At 50.6% G+C, this 26,774-nt stretch overlaps 4 protein-coding genes and 1 long non-coding RNA gene across 14 annotated transcripts in view; 2 read left to right on the plus strand and 3 right to left on the minus strand.

The window, feature by feature from the left end:
* Positions 1-26,774, minus strand: part of NDRG2 (NDRG family member 2) — an 80,528-nt gene that overhangs the window by 2,691 nt on the left and 51,063 nt on the right. Inside the window, exons 1-11 of one of the 6 annotated variants that reach the window (XM_058738429.1) lie at positions 7,873-7,897; positions 4,984-5,050; positions 4,207-4,287; positions 3,831-3,872; positions 3,316-3,421; positions 2,981-3,101; positions 2,744-2,806; positions 1,729-1,789; positions 1,427-1,513; positions 1,171-1,227; positions 893-996 (exon numbers count right to left, since the gene is read on the minus strand). In XM_058738429.1, coding sequence (XP_058594412.1) covers positions 893-996; positions 1,171-1,227; positions 1,427-1,513; positions 1,729-1,789; positions 2,744-2,806; positions 2,981-3,101; positions 3,316-3,421; positions 3,831-3,872; positions 4,207-4,281 — 716 coding nt within the window. In that variant the 5' untranslated portion in view covers positions 4,282-4,287; positions 4,984-5,050; positions 7,873-7,897. Of the gene's footprint in view, positions 1-892; positions 997-1,170; positions 1,228-1,426; positions 1,514-1,728; positions 1,790-2,743; positions 2,807-2,980; positions 3,102-3,315; positions 3,422-3,830; positions 3,873-4,206; positions 4,288-4,983; positions 5,051-6,006; positions 6,105-6,662; positions 6,771-7,872; positions 7,898-26,774 lie in introns of those variants that run through there. The other 5 variants (XM_058738428.1, XM_058738427.1, XM_058738431.1 and 2 more) reach the window with 5 other exon arrangements.
* On the plus strand, positions 9,182-12,482 carry TPPP2 (tubulin polymerization promoting protein family member 2). Of its 5 annotated transcripts, none has more exons than XM_058738439.1 (4): positions 9,182-9,343; positions 10,574-10,815; positions 11,049-11,202; positions 11,860-12,173. In XM_058738439.1, the coding sequence occupies exons 2-4, from the start codon at positions 10,643-10,645 to the stop codon at positions 12,094-12,096; spliced, it is 564 nt and encodes a 187-aa protein (XP_058594422.1). In that variant the 5' UTR covers positions 9,182-9,343; positions 10,574-10,642; the 3' UTR covers positions 12,097-12,173. The 5 variants fall into 5 exon arrangements, with proteins under 5 accessions (XP_058594422.1, XP_058594421.1, XP_058594419.1 ...); XM_058738438.1 differs by lacking the exon at positions 9,182-9,343 and adding an exon at positions 10,247-10,418; XM_058738436.1 differs by lacking the exon at positions 9,182-9,343 and adding an exon at positions 10,248-10,373.
* Positions 13,080-14,541, minus strand: RNASE13 (ribonuclease A family member 13 (inactive)). Its single transcript, XM_058738441.1, has one exon. The coding sequence runs from the start codon at positions 14,483-14,485 to the stop codon at positions 14,021-14,023; it is 465 nt and encodes a 154-aa protein (XP_058594424.1). The 5' UTR covers positions 14,486-14,541; the 3' UTR covers positions 13,080-14,020.
* On the minus strand, positions 17,459-19,890 carry LOC131516875 (uncharacterized). The gene is made up of 2 exons (XR_009264281.1): positions 19,712-19,890; positions 17,459-17,734 (listed from the first exon to the last, which is right to left on the minus strand). It is a non-coding gene; the product is annotated as an uncharacterized LOC131516875 (long non-coding RNA).
* Positions 24,650-25,303, plus strand: RNASE7 (ribonuclease A family member 7). The gene has a single exon (XM_058738442.1). The coding sequence runs from the start codon at positions 24,725-24,727 to the stop codon at positions 25,184-25,186; it is 462 nt and encodes a 153-aa protein (XP_058594425.1). The 5' UTR covers positions 24,650-24,724; the 3' UTR covers positions 25,187-25,303.

Here is a 26,774-nt window from a genome sequence, read left to right on the forward strand (position 1 = left end):
AGGAATGTTAGGCAGACAATGCTGTCTATCCGGATGGAAGCCATCTCCTCCCTGAGGAAGCTCTCTTCCTCCCAGAAATTACAGTCAAATATTAATAATTAAAAGTGAGAAACAAGGGCATCTGGGTTGCTCAGTTGGTTAAGCATCTGACTCTTGACTTTGGCCCAGGTCACAGTTGATGAGTTCAAGCCCCACGTTAGGCTCTGCACTGACAGCGCAGAGCCTGCTTGGGATTCTCTCTTGCTCTCGCTCTCTTTCTCTCTCTCTCAAAATAAATAAAGTTAAAAAAAAAAAAAAGTGGGAACCAAAGGGCAAGGTGGCAGGCAGGCCTCAAACACAATCCCTATGGTCATTTGTGCCCCAGGTCTCTGGCCAGAGGTCAGTGAAGGGGGAGGAAGGGCACATGGACAAGAGACCATCTATCTCACTTCTGGGAATCCAAAAATCCAAGGGAAGTAAACAGGAGAAAGGGGGACGGCTCCATATAATTCATTCCACGGGGTCTGGCCCGCAGCTGCCCCAGCTGCACACCAAATCCTGCCCTCCTCGCACTGTGTACGTCCCAGACTTCGCTCTCCTTCTCTGCACCTCCCCACGACCCCCAGCTGCTGCTTCTACATTTTTTTTTAATTTTTTTTTTTAACGTTTATTTATTTTTGAGACAGAGAGAGACAGAGCATGAACAGGGGAGGAGCAGAGAGAGAGGGAGACACAGAATCTGAAACAGGCTCCAGGCTCCAAGCTGTCAGCACAGAGCCCGACGCGGGGCTCGAACCCACGGACCATGAGATCATGACCTGAGCCGAAGTCGGACGCTTAACCGACCGAGCCACCCAGGCGCCCCATGCTTCTACATTTGCTTCACGTGTGCACACACACACCACCCACTCACTTGTTGTAGCTATTCCAGTACAGTTCAATGTTCTCCAGATTGGGTGCATGTGTAATGATATTTCTGTACTTTTGTATCAACTCAGAATTTCCAGACAACTCCTCCTGAAGGAATGAAGAGGAAAAAAAATCAGGATTGAGAAAAGAAGTCAACAGTTACTGGATGAGAAGAGCCAAGCTTTCCTCCCTCCCCAGATCCCGTCCCAGTTAAGGGAGTCACCCCAAGCATTCAAGACCCTAAGGTCCCCTCTACTTCCTCCAGCTTCCACAACCACTTACTTGGCTGAAGAGATGTCCAAGGATCATCTCCGGAATGGAAGAGGTGAGGCCTGTTAGCTATGAGGAAAAAGGGCAGGTGAGCAAGCTCAGGATACCATGAGGAGAAGAAACCCAGGCTACAAAGTGACACACACATCTTCCCTGCTCCACTCCCCTTTCTTGACATTCACAGGCCAAGCAGTTATGCTAGTAGAGCCTAACTGGACCTACACAAGCCCCACCCCCCCCAGACATCAACACACAGGCTCCTCCAAACCTTGTGGGCTGCCCAATCCATCCAGCCCTTGGCATTGGGATCAATGTTGATGAGGACAAGACCTTCAACTGTATCCGGGTGAGTAAGCTGAGGAGTAGCAGGAGGATAGGGAATCAGAGGCTGGGCAGGGCCTTATCCCTTCCCACTGAGCTCCGGCCAGTCTTAGGGTCCCATGGGGCCTGCCCCCCACCCCCTCCCCACAAACACACACTATTAAACCACACTCTCCTAATCAGTCTGCCATGGGCCTTAAACCTTGTCTGGGTTGCTTTTGTGTTTTTGTTTTTGTTTTTATTTCTTACAGCATATCGTGACAGGATGTAGGCCCCAGCTCCAACACCAACTCCAATTATTGTGGAAAAACTGTGAAAGAGAAATGCATGTCTAATGGGCCCTGGTGTCCAAAACTTTGGCTTTTCAAACTCCTCACCCTCTCTCCCAAGGCCACATGCACAAAGGACAGAACACCATCTTCCCTTGAGGGGTGCTAAAAGGGAAGGCGCCAGGGAGCTAACAATTGACACTGGTAATCAGTGTAGGTCCCTGAAGTCTATCTTCAGCTCTCTTGGGAAGCCAGGGTCTTGAAAAGAAACACCCATCCCCCAAACAACCAGACGCTTGTTTTCCTACATAGCTCTGTGTCCATTCTCAATTCTCAAGAGCTAGTTCAACTTGTTCTGTTTTAGTTCCTGGTTCCTCGTGAGAAACCGGGAAGAAGGGAACTTGAAGCAAGATGTTAAAAAAAAAAAAAAAACAACTTCAGTGAACAACAGGGACAATGGGGGAAACAGAGCCAACAAGGCAAACTGGAGCTGCCCATGGCCCGGGTGCCCAGGAAAAGCCAAGCCGGGAGTCCTCCGCACTCAGCATACATACCACAGAGGCTCACCTGTCTTTCCCTTCCTTCTCCCTCTCTCCCTCATACTCAGGGTGTGAGGCCTCCAGATCACAGGTGTGTGTGTGTGTGGAGGAGGGGAAGTAGGAGGGAAAGACAAGTCCATCTGGCTCCTTGAGATTATGTCACCCCTCCACTTCCTCCGACCTTCTGAATCAGAGAAGCCCCTCCTCAGCCTAAGGCAGGGCCACACATAATCCCTCCCTTTCCTGCCTCTATCCATTAGGGCTACTCAGCTGATTCAAGTCCATTTCCAAACCTACCCCTTCCTCTCAACAGTCAGGTGGAGGCATGGAGGAGGAAGGATATATCTAGGATAGAGACCACAACCCGTCTAGGAACCCTGGTGGACACAGGAGTTCTAAGGGCCCCATTATGCCAGACAGAGAACTACAGTTTGGAGGGGTACCCAGGCTTCTCACTTTAAGTACTGCAGGATGCAAGGGATCATATCCGCCAGCTGGTCCAGAGATGGGTACTGATATCTGGGGAAAAGAAGAATGTTAAGAAAAATACCAACCTGTCCCCGCTGCCCCGCACCTCAGGGTGTCCTATCTATCCTTTCCCGGAATCTCCACTGTTTCCTCCTCCCGAGTCCACTCTTCCCCACACCCCCTGTGCCTCACAGCCCAGTGAGGAGGGAGGTAGCTAATTCTCACCCCAAAGGGAACACAGGAGCCCCCTCTTCCATTCCAGGGGCATCCACATGAACTCGCACGAAGTTCTGAATGATTTCCTGCATATCTCCGAATTGAAACAGTGGCTGGAAGCAAGATTTATCTAAAGAGAATCCCCATCACCCCGATGGTAGAATCAGCCAGGGAAAAGCAACCCGAAGTCAGAACCCGCCCTCTTTCTTTTATGCCATAGTCAAAGGACAGAACCTCCCCTTGACATGCCACATGGGTGCTGACCCTTCCCCATCCCTTAGGGTTTTATCCTTCCCACCAGCCTCTTCCCAGAAAGGAGTAGGAGGGGAAGGTGAGGTCCTTACAATTGAGTCCCACATCATGGTAGGTGAGTATCGCTGGGCGTTTGGGTTTGGGGGTGCCATAGACAGTAAAAGTGACAGAGCCATAAGGTGTCTCCACAGAGTGAGTCTGCAGAAAAACAGGTCACCATCAGGAGGAGTCAGGCTGAGAGGAAAAAGAGGCAAGAGAAGGACGCCCACAAAAGTCAAAGTCAAAAGTCGGGGAGTTGAGGTATGGGAGGGGCAAAGCAAGGAGACAGGAACAAAGATTTAGAAATAGGATCAGCAAGACTTTGGTTCAGGTAAATAAAACAGTGGAAGATGATTCAGAGGGTGGAAAAGAATCCTAAAAGTTGGGAGAGCACCAAGGAACTCTGAGGAGGAGGAAAAAGGAAGGAAAGGGAGAGATGGGAAAGGGAAAGGACTGGAATGGAAGGAAAGGGAGCAGAGAGGGGAGAAAGAGCCAGGTAGCAGTCCTCTCCCTACTGGGAGACAGGAGAACCCCTCCTCCCACCCTGGGACTACTCCCAAGCTGTTACCTGTCCCTGGTCCAGGAGGATTCCGGCAGCTAACTCAGCCTCCTGGAGAGACACACACAGACAGACACACGAAGACACACACAGCCATGTAGAGTCATAGATGGAAAGACAGGCACAGATAAAGAAAGGCAAAGAGACCAACCGAGACGAAAGACAGAAAGAGATGACAAAAAGAGACATGGAGAGGATGAAGGTTAGTGCAGTGACAGGACAAAGGCCTGACTCCCATTGTGGTGTATGGGGGAGAGACATGGGTACAGGTGGAGAAAACAGGGGTGTGGGTTAGAAAGAGATCATGGATTTGGGAAGGCAGGAGGCGAGGGGGATGCCCGCAGGCCTGGACTTCAGGTCTGGGAGTCGGAGGGTCTCTATTGACCTTGGCCACCTCGGGCGTCTGCCCTGGCAACAGCGGCTTCTCCTCTGTGATCTGCACCTCCTGCAGCTCCGCCATGGTGTCCTGGTAGGATGAAGAAACACCAAAACTGGGGAGGTTGCCTCCACCCCTGCACATCTCATACACCTGGCTCCCTCTCTCAGCCCAGGACAGTGTAGGGTGCAAAGGGCCCTAGGAGAGGGAGCACACATCAAGCCTTTCTCGCCCCCAGCTCCATGTCCAGGCCACTGGAAAGGCAGGCTAGTGGCAGAGGACTTAGGATACCACTTCTCTTCAGACTGGCCATCCCTCTGGCTACCCCTCAACACCCACACCTCCAGACCCCCCTCTCCTGTCATGCATAGAAATACCAGGGTGGGGCAGGAGTGTAGCTCCGGTTTCCCGTGCTATATTTAGGGGCCACCCCACACTCCCAGAGTTATATAGGGATGAATCTCATGGCTCAGTGACTGGGTACGCCAATGATACTAAGGAACAGAGTAGTGAGAGTTCATAATTAACTGTGACCTTCAACTAAACCTCAAGGTCAGCAGCTCAAAGGGAAAGGGGTTAAAAATGACCCAAGTACCAAGACCAAGAGGGTGAGAGGGAAAGAAAGAAAAGAAGAACAAGGGACACCTGTATCCAACTGACCCAATGTTTCCCTTCCTTCCAAGACTCTCCCTCCCTCCCCATTGTGAATAAATTAGCATACATTCAACATTAGTGGGGCTGGTGAGGAGCAGAACACCTGTGCAGCCTGGGGGTGGGGTCACTTACTGGGCTCCTATTGGCTGGATGCAGTGGGGTTAGGGGTCAGGGTTCTCTCCCCTCCTGGCTCAGGGGTCTGAGAAAACAAGGCAATGAGGTGAATGACACGGGAGACAGACGCTGGGTCTTTTAGGGACAGAAAGCCTCAGCCAAGATCTAGACTACCTGGGTCACCCACCCTCCCCAGGTCACTAACCCTCCCTAATCTGTACCCCTGAGTCCAATGAACATGTCTTCTCTAGGCTTCAGCTAGAATCAATACAGGCTGGAGGGGCCTGCGGGGCAACACGGAGAGCAGGTATCAGCCCAGGCTGGGGGAGGAGAGAAGGAAGTGCTGATGTGGAGGAAAGAGCGTGGCTTGTGTCGGAACCTCTGGATTCTAGTCCCGGCTCTGTCGCTGAGGGTGTGACCTTGGCCCACTCAGTTACTTCTCTTGGCTTCAATTTCCTATTTGCAAACTACAAGGGGGAACTAGGGGATCCTCAAGGTTTTTGACAGCTCTCAAGTGAGATGAGGATAGCTGAGCATGACTGTTTCGCATTTAAACGTTTAAAAATGAAATTCAAAAAGCCTCGTGCCTTCGAGTCTCTCCTCCACCCAGTCTCGGTGTGGGTGCCCCGAGCGGAGAAGGGAAGGGAGGGCGGCCCCACAGTCTCCTCCCAGCACCCCCCCCCCGCCCCTCCCGCCCCGACGACCCGCAAGGGCCGAGCGCCAGCTGGGAAGGGATGGGTAGGAAGGATGGGACTGACCCGGACCTGCACCCGTCCGCACCTACGCTGCTCGTCCGCGTGGGGATCGACACCCTAGCGCGGCCGGCGCGGAGCGCCCGGGACCCTGGACACAACCTCGCGCACGCCCCAAACACGCCCTGCCGCTCGCGGAGCCTCCGCCTTTGTGAGCCGCAGCGCAGCGCCCCCTCCTTGCGGGCCCCTTCCCCCGAGCGGTTGGCTCCGAGGGATAGGGATCAAACCGCCCACCGGCCCGACTGGCGCCATCCAGGCCCTGCGGCCCCTCGCCCGCCCCTCCCCCTACCTGCTGCCGCCGCGGCCGCTTCCACCTTCACTTGCCTTTGACTCTCCGGCCCGCCCGGCTCGGGCTCCCCACAGACCCGCCCCCGGCCCGCCCCAGCCCGCCCACGGGCCGACAGCTCCCTGCAGATCCGCCCCAGACCCCCAGTAAACACGCCCCCCCCCTTTATCCCGCCCCAGGCTGTCTGCCGCTCAGGGAGGGGCTGGGCTGGGGACCCGAGGGGTACCCTAAGGGAAGCAAACTGCTGGGTGCTTCCGCGTTCTGCTCGCGCTCCCCACGCTATCCCCCCGCAACCGAGCGGTTGTGGGGTGTGCGGGGATCCCTTAGTCCTGCAGGGGATCCTCACGCCTGCCCTCCACACCGCCCCCACCCGTGACCTGGATCTGCCTATCGCACTGTGGTTCCTTCCTTCGCCCCCAGACCCAGTATGAGGACGGGTAGGGGGGAGACGAACCCAGGGTGCTGACACCCCACGATTTCGACTCCGCTTGCCCGTAAACAGAGCTAGGTTAAGGAAGGAGGAGGTGGGCGGGGATCGCCGCGGAGGAGGCGAGGGTCTCGCCCGCTGGGAGGGGCAGGTGTGCTAGCACCGACGGGTGGGGGTGGGGGTCTTCGAGGGCGCAGGAGTTTCAACTTCGGGGTGCCCAGGGTCCTGGTACCTCCTCTCTGTGCTGCGTCCCGACGCCAGCTCTCGGCTGCTGAGAAGTTGGAAAACAAGGCAGGGAGGGGGGGCGGGGAATGCGGGGGGCCGCTATAAATAGAGGGAGATCGCAGGAGGGGGGGGCGAGGATGGCCAACGGGGACTCCCGGGTCAAGGCCCCAAGGGGGGACGGAGGAGGGGCCAGGGACCCCCAGGGGCTCTGACTCTAGGGTAAACAGGCGTGGGGGCGGAGTTAACTCTGCGGGGGTGGAGTAGGGGCTTGGGGAGGACGCTGTGTCCCGGGCTGGAACCCAAGAGACCCTGTGGCTTCGGCGGTAACCCCTCCTAGTCCGGCCCAGAGGAGGAGGGTGAGACAGGCTCGGCCCGGCTGTATCTCAGTGCCCAGGCGGTGTTTTCTCAGAGACTGCTGCGTGTCGCTTTCGGGGCCTGGGGTGGGTTTGCGGTCTTAGACTGCTCACTAGCCCCATCCGAGCCCCACCCTAGATGCACCCTCCCTGTGCCCCTAGAGGAAGGCCACCTGGAATGGGATAGTTGGGTGGCCGAGGGGTTCCTAAATTGTCTTAGACAAAAGGAAACCAGATTGAATTCCTCCCCACCTGCACCCTTCCAGCGCCCCCACCCCACCAGGGTTCTCACCCCATCTTCCTTCAGCCTGGTTCCTGAGTTACCATTTCGGGGGCTGGGCGGCAGGCCAGTTGGGAACAATGGCCAATGGAACTGGAGCTGCCAACCGCAACACCAGCACAAGCTGCCCCCCCCAAGACCCCCAAATTGCCCTCCCCCCTCCTGCCTGGGAACCACCCCCCCACCCCCCTCACCACCCACAACCCCCTCCCATCCAAGGAACATCAATGCCCCTTTCATCCCCGCTTGGCAGGGTCTATTGGAAAGAAGGAGGGGCCAAGAGGGAGGAGGTGACCCAGAGTAGGAGAACTGGTCAGGATCAAACCCCTGGTCTCAACAACCTCGTATCTAAAGGACCCCGGAACCTTCTCCCAATTTGGAACATCGAAGTTTTCCTCATTTCCCTCCCCCCACCCTCTTCATAACTGTTTCCCTCAGAAACTGGCCCAGAGGCTGGGCACCCTGGCAGCTTGCCTAGTCCCCTCTCCCCTCTGAACGCCAGTTTAACACTCTCCTGGACAAGGAAAAGCTTGCTGGCCTTAGGATCATAGACAGAGCTGTGTAGGGCAGGAGAGAGGTCTTACCAGCCCCCCAGGAGCTGGGGAAGAAAGAATGCCTAGAGCTTCCGCCTGCAGTGTTCTCTGATGTGTACAAAGTAGTCTGTCTTGGAGTGGGGGAGGGAAGGACCTGGAGGTTCCAGCATCTAAATTCGTCTCTGGGTCAGGATGACTCAGGGGGAACCTGATAAGGGGCCTACGCAGGGGCGTGGGGCGGGCAGGAGGTGGGAAATTTCCACTGGGATCTGTTTGCTTCCGGGGCCTAGGGGTCTCAGCTCCTGCAGGCAGAAATGAGGCTGGTTCTGCCCTAAGGTAGGGTTCCCTTTGTCAGGGTAGGTCCCAGCCCAGCCATAAGTCGCCCAACCAGAGTAATCTCTAACTCCCTTCTCTTGGGCCAGAAGCAGCTTCAAACTGTACCTTCAGTTAAGCAACAGTTTTGCGAGCCTGCTGTGTGCCAGCCACTGTATAGATGCAATTCAAAGAAGTGTGAAGGGTGGTCATATCCGTTCTAGAAGCATATGATGAAGTAGGTGGAAGAAGGAATAAAGACAGAAAGTTAAGAAAAATGATGTCTATAGAAGATTAATTGTTTAGACAAAAAATCCTGTGCCAAGTGTTTCCCATTCTTCTCAAGTGGGAGATGAGAGATTTCCATTACCGCTTGATGGTTTTAGTATCCCTTGACGGAGACAAACCATGAATTCAACAATACTTTTATTTTTTTAAATAAATTTTTTTTAACATTTATTTATTTTTGTGACAGAGAGAGATAGAGCATGAATGGGGGAGGGGCAGAGAGAGAGGGAGACACAGAATCAGAAGCAGGCTCCAGGCTCTGAGCCATCAGCCCAGAGCCTGACGCGGGGCTCGAACTCACGGACCATGAGATCGTGACCTGAGCCGAAGTCGGACGCTCAACCGACTGAGCCACCCAGGCGCCCCTCAACAATACTTTTAAGTAAGGTTGTTTTTTTAAGATTTTATTTTTAAGTACCCTCTACACCGAATGTGGGGCTCAAACTACAAAGAACTTACAACCCCAACATCAAGAGTCACATGCGTGCTGCACAGACCAAGCCAGTCAGTCTCCGCCGTTTGTACGGAATTCTGATATTCCTAATACCTATGTATGTAGTGATATCTACATGTGCAAAGTGTGCTATTTATTCAGTTGACAATATTTTCTGTACATATAAATCCCAGGGTCCCTTGCAATAAATCAGAAATCCTCTCCCCAGGAGACTGCAGCCCACAGACTAAGAACCATTATTTTGCTATAATTCAGAGGAAAAGGGTTTTTGTTGTTGTTTCCTAGAGTGTACCACCCATGAGGAGTACAACCACAGGGTATTTGAGTGGGAGAAAGGAACGTTCTGTCCAGGAAGAAAAGAGCAAGAGGGAAAGCTTGGGAGAAGAAATACACAAGTTACTCGGAAGAATTGAATAGTAGCTAGTAGGTGCAAGGTACTTTCCATATATCATCCCACAATACTATAAGGTAAGTTTTATTGTTACACAGTACAGGTGAGGAACTGCAGCTCAGACATTTCTGAAACAGAAGCTTCAGTGATTTGCCCAAGGCCAACCAACCAGTGCTGTAAATGACAAATCTAGGACTCAAATCCCCACCCAGATTCATCCCACTCCAAGGCTATTCTCTTTCAACCATGAGGTAGCTAGCCTCTAAAGTCATTATGGCCCCCAGATGAAGAATAATATTGATGAGAGGTAGGTGATGTTTGATAAAAGCATGGGCCAAGTGTGAAAGTCCTTGACAGTTTTTGTTTTTGTTTTTGTTTTTTTTGTCTTGTCACTGAAGATCCTTAGAGCATTCTTGAGCAGGATTAATGGATAAAAAATAGTTTTGTGGGGGCGCCTGGGTGGCTCAGTTAAGAGTCTGACTTCAGTTCAGGTCATGATCTCACAGTTTGTGAGTTCAAGTCCCGTGTCGGGCTCTGTGCTGACAGCTCAGACTCTGGAGCCTGCTTCAGATTCTGTGTCTCCCTCTCTCTCTGCCCCTCCCCACCTCTCAAAAAATAAACATTAAAAAAACATTAAAGTTCCTACTGAGGTTGGTGTGTCAAAGCCACTGGGATTCTCCATGTTGGTCACTAACTTGGACTTGAGACTAGAAAGGAGGGCACTGCTGGACTGATGCCAACCTGTTTCCATTAACCTCTTCCCTGGGCCCCTCTCAGCACTGTGCGACAGACCATAAACCAATCTGACCAGGACCCAGAGGACTGGGTCAGGCTGGGGGGAATGATCAGGGAAGTTTGATCAGCTGGAAAGATCAGAAGGGTGGCAACTTGCTCAATGCAAAGTGGGGAAATGAAGGACCCCTCTCCCAAGACAGGCTATAGCTTCAAGCTGATGTCACATGAACACTGCTGAGGTCATAGAAGCTTCCCTCTCCTCTCCTATTTCCCCATTGCCACATAGTCTCCCCAACCAGCTGGCTCCCACATATCTGCACACACTTATAAACAAAGGCTGAGAAGGGGCAGACACCATCCAGCTACTCTCAGGTGCACAAAAGTGGTGAAGACTTGGGTGGTAGTGGTGATTATTCAGTATGTAGGATCCATACTAGTATCCCTGGTGCTGGGAACAGTAGGGGGGATGGGAGCGATGGGGGGAAAGGAAAGAGAAGAACAGGGAGGAGGGACTTTGTTCCTGTTGCTGATTCTTATTTTGTTGACTAACACCCATCCTCATTACTCCTCAGTCATCCCTTCTCCTCCTCCCTCACCCCCAAGTCTTCCTCCCTGCGGCCCTCCCCCACCTCCAGTTGATCATGGCATCAGAAGCAGAGAAAACGTTCCAGCGGTTTGCTGTCTTTGGAGAATCATCAAGCAGTGGCACTGAAATGAACAATAAGAACTTCTCCAAGCTATGCAAAGACTGTGGCATCATGGATGGCAAGATAGTCACCTCCACTGATGTGGACATCGTATTCAGCAAAGTCAAGTAAGGGGCCAGAGATGGGGGCCAGGCACACAAGGCAGTGGGACCTAGAAAGGTTCATGTGGGAGGACACAATAATGGGTCTACTGAGCACCTGCTGGGTACCTGGTCCTGTGCTGTTCCCTGTCCCAGGACCCTCAGTGTCAAGAGACCAAATCTCAGTCAGGGAAGGGTTGGGCCTTGGAAGGTTATGAATTCATGTTCCAGAGTTCCTGGATTTCTGTCTGACTGACCAGAGCCAAGAATGTCCGAACCATCACATTTCAGCAGTTCCAGGAAGCAATGAAGGAGCTGGGCCAGAAACGATTCAAAGACAAGAAGCCAGATGAAGTTCTGGAAAACATTTATAAACTCATGGAAGGCAAGGATCCAGCTACCACTGGTGTTACTGTGAGTGACATTCTTCATCCCTAACCCTTGACTCTACTTCTCTAAATCCCTGCTGCTCCTATCTCCCTTCCCCCTTCCAATGTCCCTAACCTCTGTCGTTAGTAATACTGTAGGGAGACAAGGCAGAAAGTCTCTGGGGCACTGTTGGGATTGGAACAGACTTTAGAGATCATCTAGTAATTTCAGGGATGAAGAGACTGTGGCTGAGAGAAGGGTCCACATCTATTTTAATAATAAAGTTAAGCCTTGTTTCCAAGTGTCCAGAGGGCTCTGGGGGTACACTGAGTGCAAAAGACTTGGTATCTGATCCCCACTCCTCCTCCCACTCTTGTATAAGATATAATATCTGCCCTCCTGCCTCCCACCCACCGTCTGTTCTCTATTTGTCCCCTCTCTGTTTATGTTTATTTAATTTTGAAAGAGAGAGAGAGAGAGAGAGAGAGAGAGAGAGAGACTATGATAGGGGAGGGGCACAGAGAGAGGGAGATACAGAATCCAAAGCAGGCTCCAGGCTCTGAGCTCTCAGCACAGAGTCCAATGCAGGGCTCTAACTCACAAACCGTGAGATCATGACCTGAGCCAAAATAGGACGCTTAATGGACTGAGCCACCCAGGTGCCCCCTGTCCCCTCTCTATTTAAAGCCCCTTCTATTCTAGGTTTCAAATAGGGCCCTCCCACTTGGAGGGACCTTGCATATTGGGTCTGGGGTTGAAGTCCTCTGGCTGCAGCCTGGTCAAAATAGCTCCTCTGGAAGCAGAAAACTCCATACACACCCCATTCATTCCCAGACACCAGACTCCTCCACCCTCGTGAGTGGATGGCTCTTGCCACGTTCCTACCCATGGCTGCATCTGGGCCCTAAAGAAAGCAGCCCCATGCCAACAGTAGAATAGAGCACTGGGTCCTAGTAGAACCAAAGTCCATCTTTAGAGAAGGGGTGTGACAGCAAAGGGGAAGAGAGAAGGATCAGACCCATCATCCTCTGGCTTGCAGGAGGCAACAACAGTGGGTGGAGTGAGCCGGCTGACAGACACCAGCAAGTACACCGGCACCCACAAGGAGCGCTTTGACGAGAGTGGCAAAGGCAAAGGCATCGCAGGACGGGAAGAGATGACCGACAAGTCAGGCTATGTGAGTGGCTATAAGGGTGCTGGCACCTATGATAAGAAGAGCAGCAAATGAGAAGTAGCCTCAACAACTAGGGTCAGTTAGTCCTCGACCCAGCATCTTACACACCACGGAGGAGCGTAGGGAACAATAAACATCTGTGTGTGCATCAGCCAATGAGCTCTGTCTTTCCTTCAGGGAGAGGGATAGATAGACCCACTGGTGCAGAGAGAGAGAAGAGAAGACCCCAGGAGTCAGGGTTTTGAGTTCTGCACCCTTTCTCTAGTTAACCTCATGCCTCCCAGCCCTAGGTTAGCATTCCCCTCTACAACTGCGTCTAAGAACAGAGCTGAGGAATATATTTGGGGATAAGAGATAAACCAGATGTGGAGGCAAAAGCATTTGCTCCTTGCACTCATACATTTCTGGTATCCACCCTTCTTATCTCCCAAAGGGAAGTAGCAATTCCCGATTGGACCTAGTATGACCCAGACACCACTTGTTAGACCCCTCTCTGTCCCTCCACCTCCCTCCCCTGTTGCAGCCCAGGTGGTGTTGGAGACATGGAACAGAAAATCCCACTGACTGCTAAGGGTAGCCCAGGAAGATGGCCAGAGGTGAGTGCCTCCAGGACTCCCAGAGCAGGAGTGCTTGTGTGCCGAAGAAAAAGGAATGAAATCAGAATGGCTTCAGATATATTTTTATATTTTTATTTTGGAATAATTATAGATTCACAGGAAGTTTGCAAAAATAGTACAGAGGGGTCCCACATATCCTTCACCCAGTTTCATCCAGTGGTTATATCTTCTATAACTCAAGGTGTGGTTTTAAAACCTTCTGTGACCACAGCGAGGCTCACCTCACACCTGTCTTGTCAGTGGCAGATCCTGTAACTGGAGGGGGGGCGGGTTGTCAGGAAGACCTTTGGGAAGGAAAGGGATGCAGTCATCTTGGGGGTAACAGGTCAGAGAAGATCATTTGAAACTCCAGTGAGCCACAGTGAGAAGAATGGAAGGAAAAGAAGTCAGAGAGAGGAATACAGGGAGACTAAAGGAGGGGAGTGTAGGGGAGAAACTACCCTGGGCTCTGTGGTAGAAGGAGAGAAGAAAGAACAGGTTACATGGAGAGAAGAGCAATGATTTCGTAGAGAAGAACAGACTGGGGACTGAGGGGCATTCTGGAGAAGTGAGGCTAGAAAGACTCTAAGGGTCTTGGGGAGGACCTCTAGCTAGAGGTACCTACCATGTAGGTGAGTGAGTGGAGAGAATCATAAGGGAGATGGGGACAGCTGAGGAGAGAAGGGTAGTGGGGATGGGGAGTTGAGACATGGAGCTGGGTGCCTGTTGTCATGGTGTGAGCTGAGGCTCTGGGCCTCCATCCAGGATTCAGGATCTGGCCCAGTGGAAGGACCATCACTGCCAACTGGACACAGTCAGCTTCTTGGGTGGGTAAGGCTGTCTGTGGGAGAAGGAAGATGACGGGGGAAAAGAGGAGGTAAACAAGTTGGAAAGGGTCTACAAGGCAGTATGAATTTGCATGATGACTGAAGCTCTGGACATTGGTCCTACTTCCCTGGTCTCTTGGGAGGGGGCCCTGCCTGCCTTTGAAGTCAGGGAGGAAGCCTTGTATCAGAAATCAGAGGTTTGGGAATGGGAACAGGCTGGTGTATGGTGGCAGTAGGGGGTGGTTCAAATCGAAAGCCTCCCTTTCCTAGTAGACACCAATGATATCTATCGGTTCCGCATCACGCTTTCCGGAACAGAGCAGGTAGAGCCTTTGGTTGGTTAGGGTGCTGTTGTAGTGGCAGCTGGTGGGCGGCTGATTAGGGGCCAGAGAACAGATCGTGATGGGGAAGGAGTCCTCTGTGAATGTACAGTATTCGTTGTAATTCTCACAGAAACTCTCACTGTACTTGCAGAACTTCTGGACTTCTCTCCAGGGGGCATGCACCATATAATGGATTTGCGGGCAATACCAGCTCTTCTGCTTTCTGCCCCGTACATAGGCCATGAGACCATTACAGTAGCCCTGGAAGCCCTTTGGGTAGTGCACCCTGGGATAATCGACGTGTAACATGTGGAAGTCCTTGATGGCAATCTGCATCTTGATGTCCACAACCAGAGCTGGACCGAAAGCAAGCTGGAGAACCACAAGCCAGGCCACAGCTACTGCCATTCCTCCTGCTGGTAGAGTTAAGGTGGTTGGAGGCAGAGGTGGGCCTAGAGTGGCTGTCTGCCCCTTCCCACAGTCTCCAGTGTCCCCGCAGCCTTCCCCTATACCCTAAGAGCTGTACTGTATCTCAAATATCACCTAGCCCAAATCCTCATGCCCCAGAGAGAGGAGACACTTGCTGGTTGTCCACCTTATATTAGCCATTCCCCCCACTCCCTTGGTCCACCTCGGGGTCCCAGCCTCAGCCAGTCCATGAGCTGTAACACTTACAGAAGAAGAGGTCCAACTGGTCCTTGGGTGAGTGACTCTTCCCAATCATCCCTGGCTCTGGTCAACCTTTCCGGTAAAAAAAATGCAAAGGGGACAGAAGGAACAGGCTGAAGCACAATTCTCTGACTGCTCTGGAGAAAGGGCAGGAGCTGGAAGACCAGTGGGACAGGAGCAGGAATTCTTGCCTGGAGCCAAAGACAGCCCAAAGGTGAGAAGAGGCCAGAAATTTCTAGATAAAGACCAGTCTGGGAGGAGGGCACGTCCCCTGAGTTTGAAGAGCCCCTGGACTGAGGGGGTTGGGTGGGTGGGAGGATAGGGACATTGCTGTCTGGTCCCTTCCTTTCTGCTGTCATCAGAACACTTAGTTCCAGCTCCCTGCCAAAAGGCCCTACGTTCTTGGGCTTTCTTTGATGTTTTCTCTGGTCCATAGATCCCTCTCTACGGAAAGGTAAGGAGGAAAACACTGTTGTGTTTCTGAGGAACAAGGTGCTGCTTGTTCCTAACCCTCAGAGAACAGAGGGTCTGCCACTCATCCCACTCACCGTGGCCCAGGAGGCCACACATGCACTCAAGGGCCTCCCTCTAGAGTGCTGGGTTGAGAATCAGAGACCTCGTTGTGGACTCCCCACAGTCCCCATCATCACCTTCCCACCAGTCACAATCACACTGTCACACCAGCTCCCTCACCTGTAACTTCAGGCCCTGTCAGAGTCAGAGCACTCCTGGAAACTGAAGCACACTGACCCTGAAGCCTCAGGCTTGTCAAGTTGGGTTACACAGGTTGAGTTGGACTTGAGGAAGTATGGGCCATCTGAGTCCAGAGAATCAGACTCTCAATGTAGTTTGTCATGCTGGGAAAGGGCCGGACTCCTCTTTTCGTCAATACCTGCCCCTTCATCAGAACTAAAGAGTTAGCCCTCTAGAGCCTGCCAGCCACTGTCCTTGACTTCCACATGCCTCTCAGCCTTGCCTCCCTGTAGGATGTTGTCTGGGTTGTGGGCCTCCTAGTAGGAAGAATGGGATGGAGGAGTCAGAATACAGACCCCTGAGTGTTCCAAGGCCAATGGGTAATTTGGGGGTGGTGCAGAGTACTGGAGGTGTCGGGGTACTGGCATTGTTTGTTCATGTTCCCCCTAGCCTTGCTCTTCCTGGAAGCATGAACTGAAGTCCAAAACTGAACCCATCCTCCCCACAACTTGCTTCTCCTCCTGTATTGTCTGTCTCTGTTTCCTCTGTCACAGGTGATCCTAGACCCCTCATTCTCCCTGACCCCACCTGTGGTTGCAAGGTGGGTAAGAGCAAGGCTTTTGAGTAAAAGAGACCAGAAATCCTGGCTGAATCCTTGCTTTGCTGCTTACAGGCTGTGTATCTCCAATCTAAGTTTGCTAAAACACTATCAGCTTCAATTTTTCATCTATTAATAGGGGTAATACTTTATATACCTCACGGCAGTATTAGAATTCATTAAGATGTATATCAAGAGCTTGTAGCTTAGTGCCTGGCACATGGTGAGTACTTAATAGGAGCATGAGTCCATCAGTCCCACAGTCCTGACAGTCTTATCTAACACTAAGAACCTGTCCCTTCCATCCCTATCTCTGCCCCTCCTCAGACTCCCCCCTTTCCTGGACACCACATGCTCTCCATCTCCAGTAAGGCTCTGTGTCTCATAGGACAGACAGAAGGCTCTCCATGACCTGACCCCTGCCATGTCTCCAACTGCATACCCATCCCCAACTGTTTCCCCCTTTGTGTCACCCTCCACCTCCTTGTCCTTGTTCATGCCACCTCCTTTACCCCTGATACTGTTCCTCTCCTCCTCCCACTCTTGCCCCCATCACCTCCACTGAGCTAGCTCATGTGAAGACTCAACCCAGAGTTCCTGTTTAAGAAGCCTCTGCTTGGAAGACCTCCCCAGGGAAGTGTGCATAGCCAAGTGAGTGAAGGAAAAGCCTACACAGGCAGGTGCCTCGCCTGTATCCTTCAGTCTGGGTCTACAAGCCAGCACCAAGTGGGAGCCATGCAGGGTGGCTCCTGAGACTGGCTGACTCATATCTTTGTTGTGAGGAAGTCTGCTGCTGTGGTCCCCACCTCAAAGCGTGCCTCCTGTTCCCTATTTGCTCAAGGCTGCAGCTTCCCTGAGAAGAGGAAAGGGCTTGTCATGGCCCTTGGTCTTCTTCTTCCTTCATTCATTACCCACCTATCACCACTCATCTCTGCACACACAGTTACAGAAATGGAACAGCACATTGTAGAGGAGAGACTTCGGTACCTGATATAGATAACCTACGGAATTTCTGCCTCCTCATCTATAAAATGAGACTAATACCTTTCTTGCCTCATAAGACTACAAGAATAAAGTGAGATGGTCATCATGAACATGACTTTCAACCATTACACAGTGTATAAACAATTATAACTGGATATTATCTCCTAGGTTCTACACCGACTCACTTTTTCCCCAACTCCATATTGGCAAAGCCCCTTATATTCCCCAAATGATCCAAGTGACCTCCCCCCATCCCCGCTCTGCCAGTGTAGAGCCCCCTCTGACACCTGACTTAAGCTTCATCTTCATGAAGCTTTCTATTATTAGGCCCTGTGTGGATTACCTTAAGATTTTTTGAACTTAGTTTTTAGTTGTTAAATACCCTCTGAAAAGCACTATGACAAATGTTGGGGCAATACAAAGGTAAATAAAACAGCTCCAGCCCAGATTACATTTATAATGCAGCAGGAAAGACACACATATAAGCATATGTTACAAAGGCTTCGGAAAGGGGGTAAATGTATGATGGGCCTTCAGGTTCCAGACTGTAGTTCTAGAGGCCCGGTCTTTAAAATCCTGTCCTCGAGGTGCTGATCCATAGCCCTGCTGCTTCCACACTGACATCCTTGTCATGGTTTCATCTGCTCCCTCAGCCTGAGATTTGTGGAATTCATTGCCTCAGTACTCTGGGCTTTACATCCACGAGAATTCCCCTAGAGATGAAGAAACTAAGTTTGAGAGAGAAAGAGTAGTTTGCTCAAGGTCATATGTCCAATTTAGTAGTTCTCAACGAGGGGAAGGTAATTTGGTCATTTCTGGGGACATGTTTGATCATCACAACCGGAAGGGGCTACTGGCATCTAGTGGGTAAGAGGCCAGGGGATGCCTCTAAACATCCACGGTTGCACAAGACAGCTCCCACAACAAAGAATTATCAAGATCAAAATGTAAATAGTGCTGAGGTTGAGAAACCCTTGTCTGGGGCACCTGGCTGGCTCAGTCAGAAGAGCATGTGACTCTTGATCTTGGGGTCATGAGTTCAAGACCCACATTGGGTGTAAAGATTACTTTCAAAAAATAAACTTAAAAAAATAGAAAAGAAAACCCTGGTCCAATGAGTGAATCCGATTTTCTAACAATGGCAGAATTACTTATACCTCATATATTGAAAAGGGTCAGTAAATAGGCAGACCTTGGAAATGTTTTTGTTAGATTTTGCTTTTAGTGGTGCTGGGTTTTTCTGCCAGCAAAAGGGGCACTGAGAGTTCACCGTTGAAATAACTTTGAGTCATTTTTCCTGTCAAGATGACTCTCTGCCTGTAGTCTTCTACACATTCTCTCCTACCTCCTCTCCTTAGTGGTAAGCATTTCTAGAACAGCTGGCTAGAGTGGCAGGTGCAACGGTGATTCCCTGGGATGAGAGGAACCCCAAGATTCTGCCCAAAGTGAGCTCACCACAATCTCAGTAATGTCACTGTTTGCCCTGTCCACCCAAATTCCTCCAACAAGCAGACCAGGTCATGGGTGCTTCCTGGGTTGTCCTTGAACCCAAAGGGATCACTTCATGCATCTCAACCTTCTTGTCATTACTTCACCTCAGCCCCAGGGTTGAAGTCCAGGAGCTGCCTTGTCAGTTCCTCCATCTGCCAACCAATGCTGCAGGTTGCTGGGGGTCCCACGCATGACTGGGGTCATCCAGGGGCCGAATGAATGCCTTCTAACCCAGATATCAAATCAGTTAAGATCACTTATATGCAAGGCACTAAGCTACACCCTGTGAGAAGTACAAAAGAAGTATAACAGATGGTCCTTGTCTTCTGGAGATTGATAGTCTAAACTGGTGGAAAATGATAAATGTGAAGAAATAACCAATGATTTAAGGCAGAAAAGTACACATCTCGAAGACAGTAACTGTAGGAATTTATTTTTAAATGTTTACTTATTTTTTGAGAGAGTGGGGCGGGCAGGGGGTGGGGGGCAGAGAGAGATGGAGACAGAGGACCCGAAGCAGTCCCCTTACTGTCAACGCAGAGCCTGATGCAGGGCTCGAACTCATGAAACTGTGAGCCTGTGACCTGAGCCCAAGTAGGAAGCTCAACTGACTGAGCCACCCAGGTGCCCCTAACTGTAGGAATTTAGAGGTGAGAAAGATCCCTCTGAATTGGGAAGATCAGAGCAAATTTTCTGTGTGAGAGGAGGGTCATCCTGGGACCTTGGGATGCATCTCAAGGAACAGTCAATAATTAAACCGAGATAAGATTATGAAAGGTATGTTTAAGAAAATAGACAAAACCAGCTTGGCTAGAATTGAGGCTCTCGGTGGAAGAGAAGTCAGAGACAAATTTCGAAAGATGGGTTTGCCAAATTGTGGCAGGCCTTGAATATCAGGCTGCAGAATTTGAATCTTATTCTGCAGATAAAGGGGGAACTGCCAGTGGCTCCCGAGATAGAGTGACCTAATGAGGCCTCTCAACCCCGGAGCAGGTCTCCCTCTCCTACATCCCAGCTTGTCTAAAAGCATTGGTTTGGGAGCTATAAAGATTCCAACCTCTGTCAGTACCGTGCCGCCTCCAGATCCACAGCTGTTCCAGGAAAGGTCATGAGAATTCAAAGACCCAAAGCAAGTCCCACATCTGACCCTAACTTGCTGTTTGTTTCACTTTCCCTGTCTACAGAAATGAGCCCATTACCTTTATTTATCCTATAGGAGCAATAAAATTAGGGTAACAGAACTTGGATCTGCTCCTGCTTGTAGGGAAACTCTCACAGGCTTTCCATCGGTATCCAGAAGCTGTGTGGAACTCCGGAAGGGGGAGAGGCCGGGCTCTGAAGGGTGGGCACCAATCCAGACCCACCCCTCCTCCCAGCCAGATCCCCTCACCCCCTCTCAGCCAGGCGAGAGGAAGTGGCAGCTGTTGTCCTGTGGGGAAGACAGGCAGAGGTCCACCTGGCACTGCTGGGATTTTCACAGCACCCGCCCCAGTGACTTTAAACACACACACACACACACACACTCACACACACACACACACATGCAGCAGCATGGCATTAGCCTGGGAGTGGTTGGGCAAAGAGCAGTGGCTGCGGTGATAGAATGAGAAAGCAGAGGGTAGCTACCTCATATCCCTGGGGTGAGGTTGCTTGTGTGAGGGGTTTTCTTCCCTCCCATCTTCTCCCACTAGTTTGTCTTCTTGCTCACCCCTTTCTAATTTTTCTCTTTTCCCTTCTGCCAGACTCTCTGATCAGTCCTTGGCCTGATACCTGACCCTTCTTATTCTCCCTAATCTTGTCCCCCTTCCTCCATCTTTTTCTCTTGCCCCTTACATGTGGTATAGGAGAACTGGCAAAATTATCCCATTGACTGCAAAGTGAAGCAGATCTTGGAAGCTGGATACTTTGGGCAAATAAACAAAATCACCTGCCTTCTCCAAATAATTGAGGCAAAGTAGGGGTTTCAGCTTGAATTGTACAGATGGTAGTTTCAACCCTTTAATTTTTGGGTGCAAACCTAAACCTTTACTGTCTCTCCCTTTCGGCCTGAGACACAGTAGGGCCGTGTTTTACTTTCATGCAGCACTAAGGTGGCCTTCTGGAGAACCCAGCATAATGGATTTGAAGAGCAAACTAGGATAATTATAATGACAGGAAAACACAAGAGCACAGGGCAGTGCAAGTTGTGGTTTGGAAACATCTCACTCTAGAATAATGAGAAGTGAGGAGTCCTGGCTAGGAATTCAAATGAGCTCTTTCCCACCCCCCTACCTACCCCCCCCCCCCCCCCAGCCTGCCTCCAGTCCAGGGCTGGACAGGCCTGTGCTGATCCACATTCTGTCCACAGTCTGCTTTAAGCCATGAATTTTATTTCCAAACATTTGCATTTCTACAGCAGCAGAGGCATAATTCTCTATCCAGAAGTTCAAACTGCAAAGATTCGGGCACCTTAACAAAGCAGTGAATGCTGTTCCACAGCCAAGGTCTCGCTGAGGGCAGAGCACAGGAGCCAGAGACCTGTGTGAACTTGCTCCTGGTTCTCTGTCGCCATCTACTGGTGCTTCCCATCTCCAACACCACCTTTTCTTCCAAAAATCATCCTGACCCTCAGCAGGTCACTCCATCTACTAAAATCATGTTCCACCGCCCTCAAAACAAAAACCTCCTCTTCTCGACTTGAAATTCTGACTTCTAGACCAGAACACAAACTTTACAATCAAGAAGGTTCACATGGCTTCGCTACAGTTATAATCTACAAGGGCCTTTCACTTCCTCTGCTTAGAACACCCCCACCCCAGGGCCTCCCCAGTGTGTGCAGAGTAAAAGTCACAATCCTTTACTGGTCTCTGAGGCTTTCCATGATCTGGCCACTGGTCCCTCTCTGACGCATCTTTCACCTGCTCTGATCATCCTTCACCTGCTCCAGCCACACTGGCCTCCTTGCTGTTCCAACACCCAGGCATCTGTCTGCTTTAGGGCCTTTGCAGTGCTGTTCTGTTTGGACCACTGTTCCCCACATAAGCACAAATTCACTTTCTCATCTTCAGGTCTTTGTCCCAGCATCGCCTACCTTAATGTCCCTGTTTAAAAATCACTGCCTAACCAAAAGACATGAATAGACGTTTTTTCAAAGGAGACGTCCAGATGGCTAACAGACACATGAAAAAATGCTCAACATCACTCATCATCAGGGAAATACAAATCAAAACCACAATGAGATACCACCTTACATCTGTCAGAATGGCTAACATTAACAGCTCAGGCAACAACGGATGTTGGCGAGGATGTGGAGAAAGAGGATCTCTTTTGCGCTGCTGGTGGGAATGAAAGCTGGTGCAGCCATTCTGGAAAACAGTATGGAGGTTCCTCAAAAAATTAAAAATAGAACTACTCTACGACCCAGAAATTTCACTACTAGATATTTATCCAAAGATACAAAAATGCTGAGCCAAAGGGACACATGCACCCCAATGTTTATAGCAGCACTATCAACAATAGCCAAAGTATGGAAAGAGCCCAAATGTGCATCGACAGATGAATGGATAAAGAAGATGTGGTATATATACAATGTAATATTAGTTGGCAATCAAAAATAATGAAATCCTGCCATTTGCAATAACGTGGATGGAACTAGAGTGTATTATGCTAAGTGAAATAAGTCAGTTTAGTCAGAGAATGACAAACATGTAATTTCACTCATATGTGGAATTTAAGAAACAAAACAGATGAACAAAGGGGAAGGGAAGCAAAAATAAGATAAAAACAGAGAGGGAAGGGTGACTGGGTGGCTCAGGCGGTTAGGTGACCGACTCTTGGGTTTGGCCCAGGTCATCATCTTACGGTTTGTGAGTTCAAGCCCCACATCAGGCTCTGTGCTGGTGGCATGGAGCATGCTTGGGACTCTCTCTCTCCATCTCTCTCTGCCCCTATCCCACTCACGCCATCTCTGTCTCTCTCAAAAATAAAATTAAAAAAAAAAAAAACAGAGAGGGAGACAAACTATAAGAGACTCTTAAATACAGAGAACAAACTGAGGGTTGCTGGAAGGGTTGTGGGAGTGGGGATGGGCTAAATGGGTAAGGCGCATTAAGGAGGACACTTGTTGGGATGAACACTGGGTGTTTATTTAGGTGATAAGTCACTAAATTCTATTCTTGAAATCATTATTAAACTATATGTTAACTAACTTGGATTTAGATTATTTAAATATTTTTTTTTCAACTCTTTTTTTTTTTTTTTGGGACAGAGAGAGACAGAGCATGAACGGAGGAGGGGCAGAGAGAGAGGGAGACACAGAATCGGAAACAGTCTCCAGGCTCCGAGCCATCAGCCCAGAACCTGACGCGGGGCTCGAACTCACAGACCCCGAGATCGTGACCTGGCTGAAGTCGGACGCTCAACTGACTGCGCCACCCAGGCGCCCCAGATTATTTAAATATTTTAAAAGAAATACATACACTTTGCTGAATAAGAAAAAAAATCACTGCCTACCAACTTCCCTCTTGTTCTACCTTTTTCCTTAGCAATTATCACTTCAAGCAAAGTGTATGTTTATTTTTTACTATCTTTCTCCCAGTGGAATGTAAGCTCCACCACAGGTAGGGATGTTTGTCTCTTTTATTCACTGATCTATGCACCTCAGCACATAGTGCTCAATACATACGTGTTTACTGCATGGATGAACATGAACTCAGTATTCTGAGATCAACTACTACTTACAGGTGAGTCCTGAAAACAAAACTCTTGTTCATCTCAGTTTCCCGGGACTTCCCACCCACAGATGGTGATGATTCTATTCCTCAGCGTCTCGGTTCTCCTGAGTGCCCTGTGCCAAGCTCACTAGAGCCCCCAGACCAGTCCACCTCAGGCTTTCCACACAGCTAGAACTACCCCAAGGAACAAGGCCTGCAAGATAAAGGCCTGTGGCAGAATGAGGCAACTGCCACCCCCAACGGCATTTTCAAATTTGGATGATGTTTAAATTTTGCAAATTTTAACAAAGTAAGGAGGAAAAGAGTGAGGGATGAAAGGTGTTGGGGGCCTTCTCCAGGTAAAGTCAGGTGGCCCTGCTCAGCACCTGGCACTGAGGGGCCCAGAGGAGTGAGCGACCACAGTGAGCTGAGTTGGGGTGGTGCTGGGCATCGTGACTGTGATGAATCATCCACTTCCCTGTCTCCTCCATCTCCTCCAAAAGATAAGTAGGAAGTCCTGATGACAAGAAATCATACAAATATTCTAGGCTGTTCTCTCTGCATCTCATCAGGTCAGAGAAAAAGCCATCCTTACCACTGCAGGGACTGGCTCTTCCGGTATCATGAACCAAAGGTGTATATGGGGGATAAATGGCAACTCTCTTGAAATTCGTTTGGGGTTGACACCTGGGTCAGGTGCTTTATTAAGTCATTAAAACCATGTGGCTGGGGGCCAAATCTATTCTTTGAGCATGAGGTTTGAAGCTTCCTCATTGCCAAACCTGTTTAGGCAAGTACATTAGCTCCATAGGTATCCACTTATTTGGGACATGTAGGTGGAAAGGCATGAACCTGATTCATTTCCTGATCCAGGATGGCTCCCCAGCCCGCCCTCAAACAGAAGCAACGTAGCTCAGGCCAGCTCTTAAGGAGTTAAAAGGCAAGTGATCTGAGGCCAGTGGCAGGTAGGGGCAGCCTAAACAGGGGCTAAGCTGGAGCTGCAGAAGCACGAGAACTCAGTGAGGAGGTGAGACCTGTGGAGGGACCTCGGTGAGGAGAGAGGACAGAGAAGGGACAGGCTCTGATGAGAGTGAGGGATGAGATAGAGGAAGGAAGAAGGGATAAGGACACACACACAGGACAGAGGAGAGTGATGCCAGGATGGAGGCACAGAGTGGGGACACGGGGGCCAGGGGGTGTCATGGAGTAGATGAGACACAGAGCCAATGGATAAGGGCACAAAGAGGATGGGGCTTGAGGGAGAGGAGATAGAACAAAGAGTAGGAGGACAGAATGAGGGAAGACAGGATACAAGGTGAGGGGGATGGGGTCACAGTGGGTGAGAAGGGCACCCAGAGCAGGGAAGAAGGGATGAGACCCCTGCGTGAGGGAAGAAGGAGGCAGTGGGGAAGGTAACGGTGATGAGATACAAGGAGCGCATACAGGAAGACTAATTTCTCACCTCTTGTTCTCTGTCCCCAGCAAACCCAGCCCTCCATCCTGACTGTTCCCCTGAGAGAGATGGCAGCAGCCAGAACAGGATTCAGCCCTCTGCTCCTGCTCCTGCTGCTGGGGCTGTGGCTAGCTGAGGTCCCAGTCAGTACCAAGCCCAGCAACATGACCGCAGCTCAGTGGTTTGCAACTCAGCACGTGCAGCCCAAACCCCAGGGATGCGACACTGCAATGAACAACATCAACAAATACACGAAACGCTGCAAAGACTTCAACACCTTCCTGCATGAATCCTTCTCCAGTGTGGCCACCACCTGTCAGACCCCCACCATAGCCTGCAAGAATGGCCGTAAAAACTGCCACCAGAGCCAAAGGCCTGTGTCTCTGAGCACATGTAAGCTCACCTCGGGGAAGTATCCAAACTGCAAGTACAAAAAGAAGCAACTGGTCGCTTCTTACATTGTAGCCTGTGATGCTCCCCAGGCAGGAGGCTCTGGGAAATTCAAGCTGGTCCCTGTGCACTTGGACTAGGTCCTTTAGGTATGCAGCCTTCCTCCCTCTTGGGCTGTACCTTAATTCCCTCTCCAGGCCTCCGTGCAAGTCTTTTTTTTTTTTAATGTTTATTTATTTTTGAGAGAGAGAGACACTGAGGGGGAGGGGCAGAGAGAGAGAGGGACAGAGGATCCAAAGTGGTCTCTGCATTGACAGAGGCGAGCCCAATGCAGAGCTCAAACTCACAAACCTTGAAATCATGACTTGAGCCAAAGTCGGATGCTCAACTGACTGAGCCACCCAGGCGCCCCTCTGTGCCACTCTTCATATGTCCAGAAGGTTCTTTTCCTCTCATCTCTTAGGGCCCTTCCTAGCTCTTCTGAGAGGCTGAGGGTGAGCTGAGGTAGACAGGTTGGAGGGCTAAGCTCCAGAAGACATGGTCTTTCATCTTTTTGTTGCTGTTTTCCCAGAAGCTTACCCTCAAGAGAGGGGCTGAGCAAGCTAAGAGTATGGGTTCCCTGGCCTGTGCCTTGTACATCTCTCCCCTGTCCCCTCTTTTCATGGCAGCATGACAAGAGGGGGAAATAAATGGACAAGGAGGGTATGGGATTTATGGACAGAGCTGCTCCAGTTCCTAAACTAGGAATCTTCCCCAGATAACGTGGTAGTGACATGGCCTGTGTGTGGAGAGGCAGCTGGGAAGAAAGAAAACAAAGTACCACTTCATATTTATGTAGCATTTTAGGCTTTCATAGTGGAGCCACATGAGTTCCTTGTGAGATAGACTTGAGAGGGATTATGTGCCTTCTTTAGGGGAGGAAATTGAGATTTGAGAAAGTGTAATTCATTAAAAAGCTTGTCAAACTGGTTAGTGGCCGAACCTGGACTTGCACTTAGGACTCCTTATTCTAAATACGGTGTACTTTGTACTTGACCATTGTGCAAAAAAGGAGAGACCTCTACAGGGACTAGAGAACTAGGTAAGAGTTCACCCATATCCCCTGAGAGCTCTCCGAAGAGCCAGTTGTCCTGTGCTGGCTGCAATAAAGGTCACTACGTCTCTAGCCAAGAGCTGTTTATGAGGTGCTCCAGGGATCTTAATCCATTCTCTCTCTGCCTCTCTAACCGGGCTCCCCCTTCTCCAGCCCACTGTTCTTCCGACCCAGCCCCCCCACCCCCCCACCCCGGGCCTGGCTGTGGCTAGATCCCTTTGGCCTGAAGGCATAGGGTCAGGGGAGTGTCCCAGCTTCATTCCCCTGCTCCAGGATCACATTTCCCTTGACCTCAAGGGACTTCCGTGGCCCAGAGCCTGCTGGTCACAAACAGGCTGGTGGGAGCTGCCAGAGCTTCCTTCCTCTGATAATGATCTCTCCTGCCTCGGTGCTTCTCTGGCTCTCCAATCTGGCGGTCTGCCGAGGCCAGAGGGCTTGAGATGTGGAAATGCCATCTCCCTGTCCCCCCAGGTGTAGACACCACTTCTCCCTCTCTAGTGAGCAGAACTGGAGAAGCTGTGGCTTTACACTGGCTCTGTTCTGATAGTGCCCCCCACCCCCCCCCCCCCACCACATCACCTGCAGCCCTAACCATCACCAGCACATTCTCTATTTCAGTCCTAAACTGACTATGC

The sequence above is a fragment of the Neofelis nebulosa genome, chromosome 7, assembly GCF_028018385.1.
Source record: "Neofelis nebulosa isolate mNeoNeb1 chromosome 7, mNeoNeb1.pri, whole genome shotgun sequence".
Lineage (NCBI taxonomy): Eukaryota > Metazoa > Chordata > Mammalia > Carnivora > Felidae > Neofelis > Neofelis nebulosa.

Excerpts from the sequence above, each read along its gene's own strand:
- TPPP2 (XM_058738439.1), top strand. The coding sequence starts at position 10,643 with ATGGCATCAGAAGCAGAGAAAACGTTCCAGCGGTTTGCTGTCTTTGGA. Across the intron at positions 10,816-11,048 it reads ATCGTATTCAGCAAAGTCAA|AGCCAAGAATGTCCGAACCA; the intron begins GTAAGGGGCCAG and ends CTGACTGACCAG. Across the intron at positions 11,203-11,859 it reads CAGCTACCACTGGTGTTACT|GTTTCAAATAGGGCCCTCCC; the intron begins GTGAGTGACATT and ends CTTCTATTCTAG.
- RNASE7 (XM_058738442.1), top strand. The coding sequence starts at position 24,725 with ATGGCAGCAGCCAGAACAGGATTCAGCCCTCTGCTCCTGCTCCTGCTG.
- RNASE13 (XM_058738441.1), bottom strand. The coding sequence starts at position 14,485 with ATGGCAGTAGCTGTGGCCTGGCTTGTGGTTCTCCAGCTTGCTTTCGGT.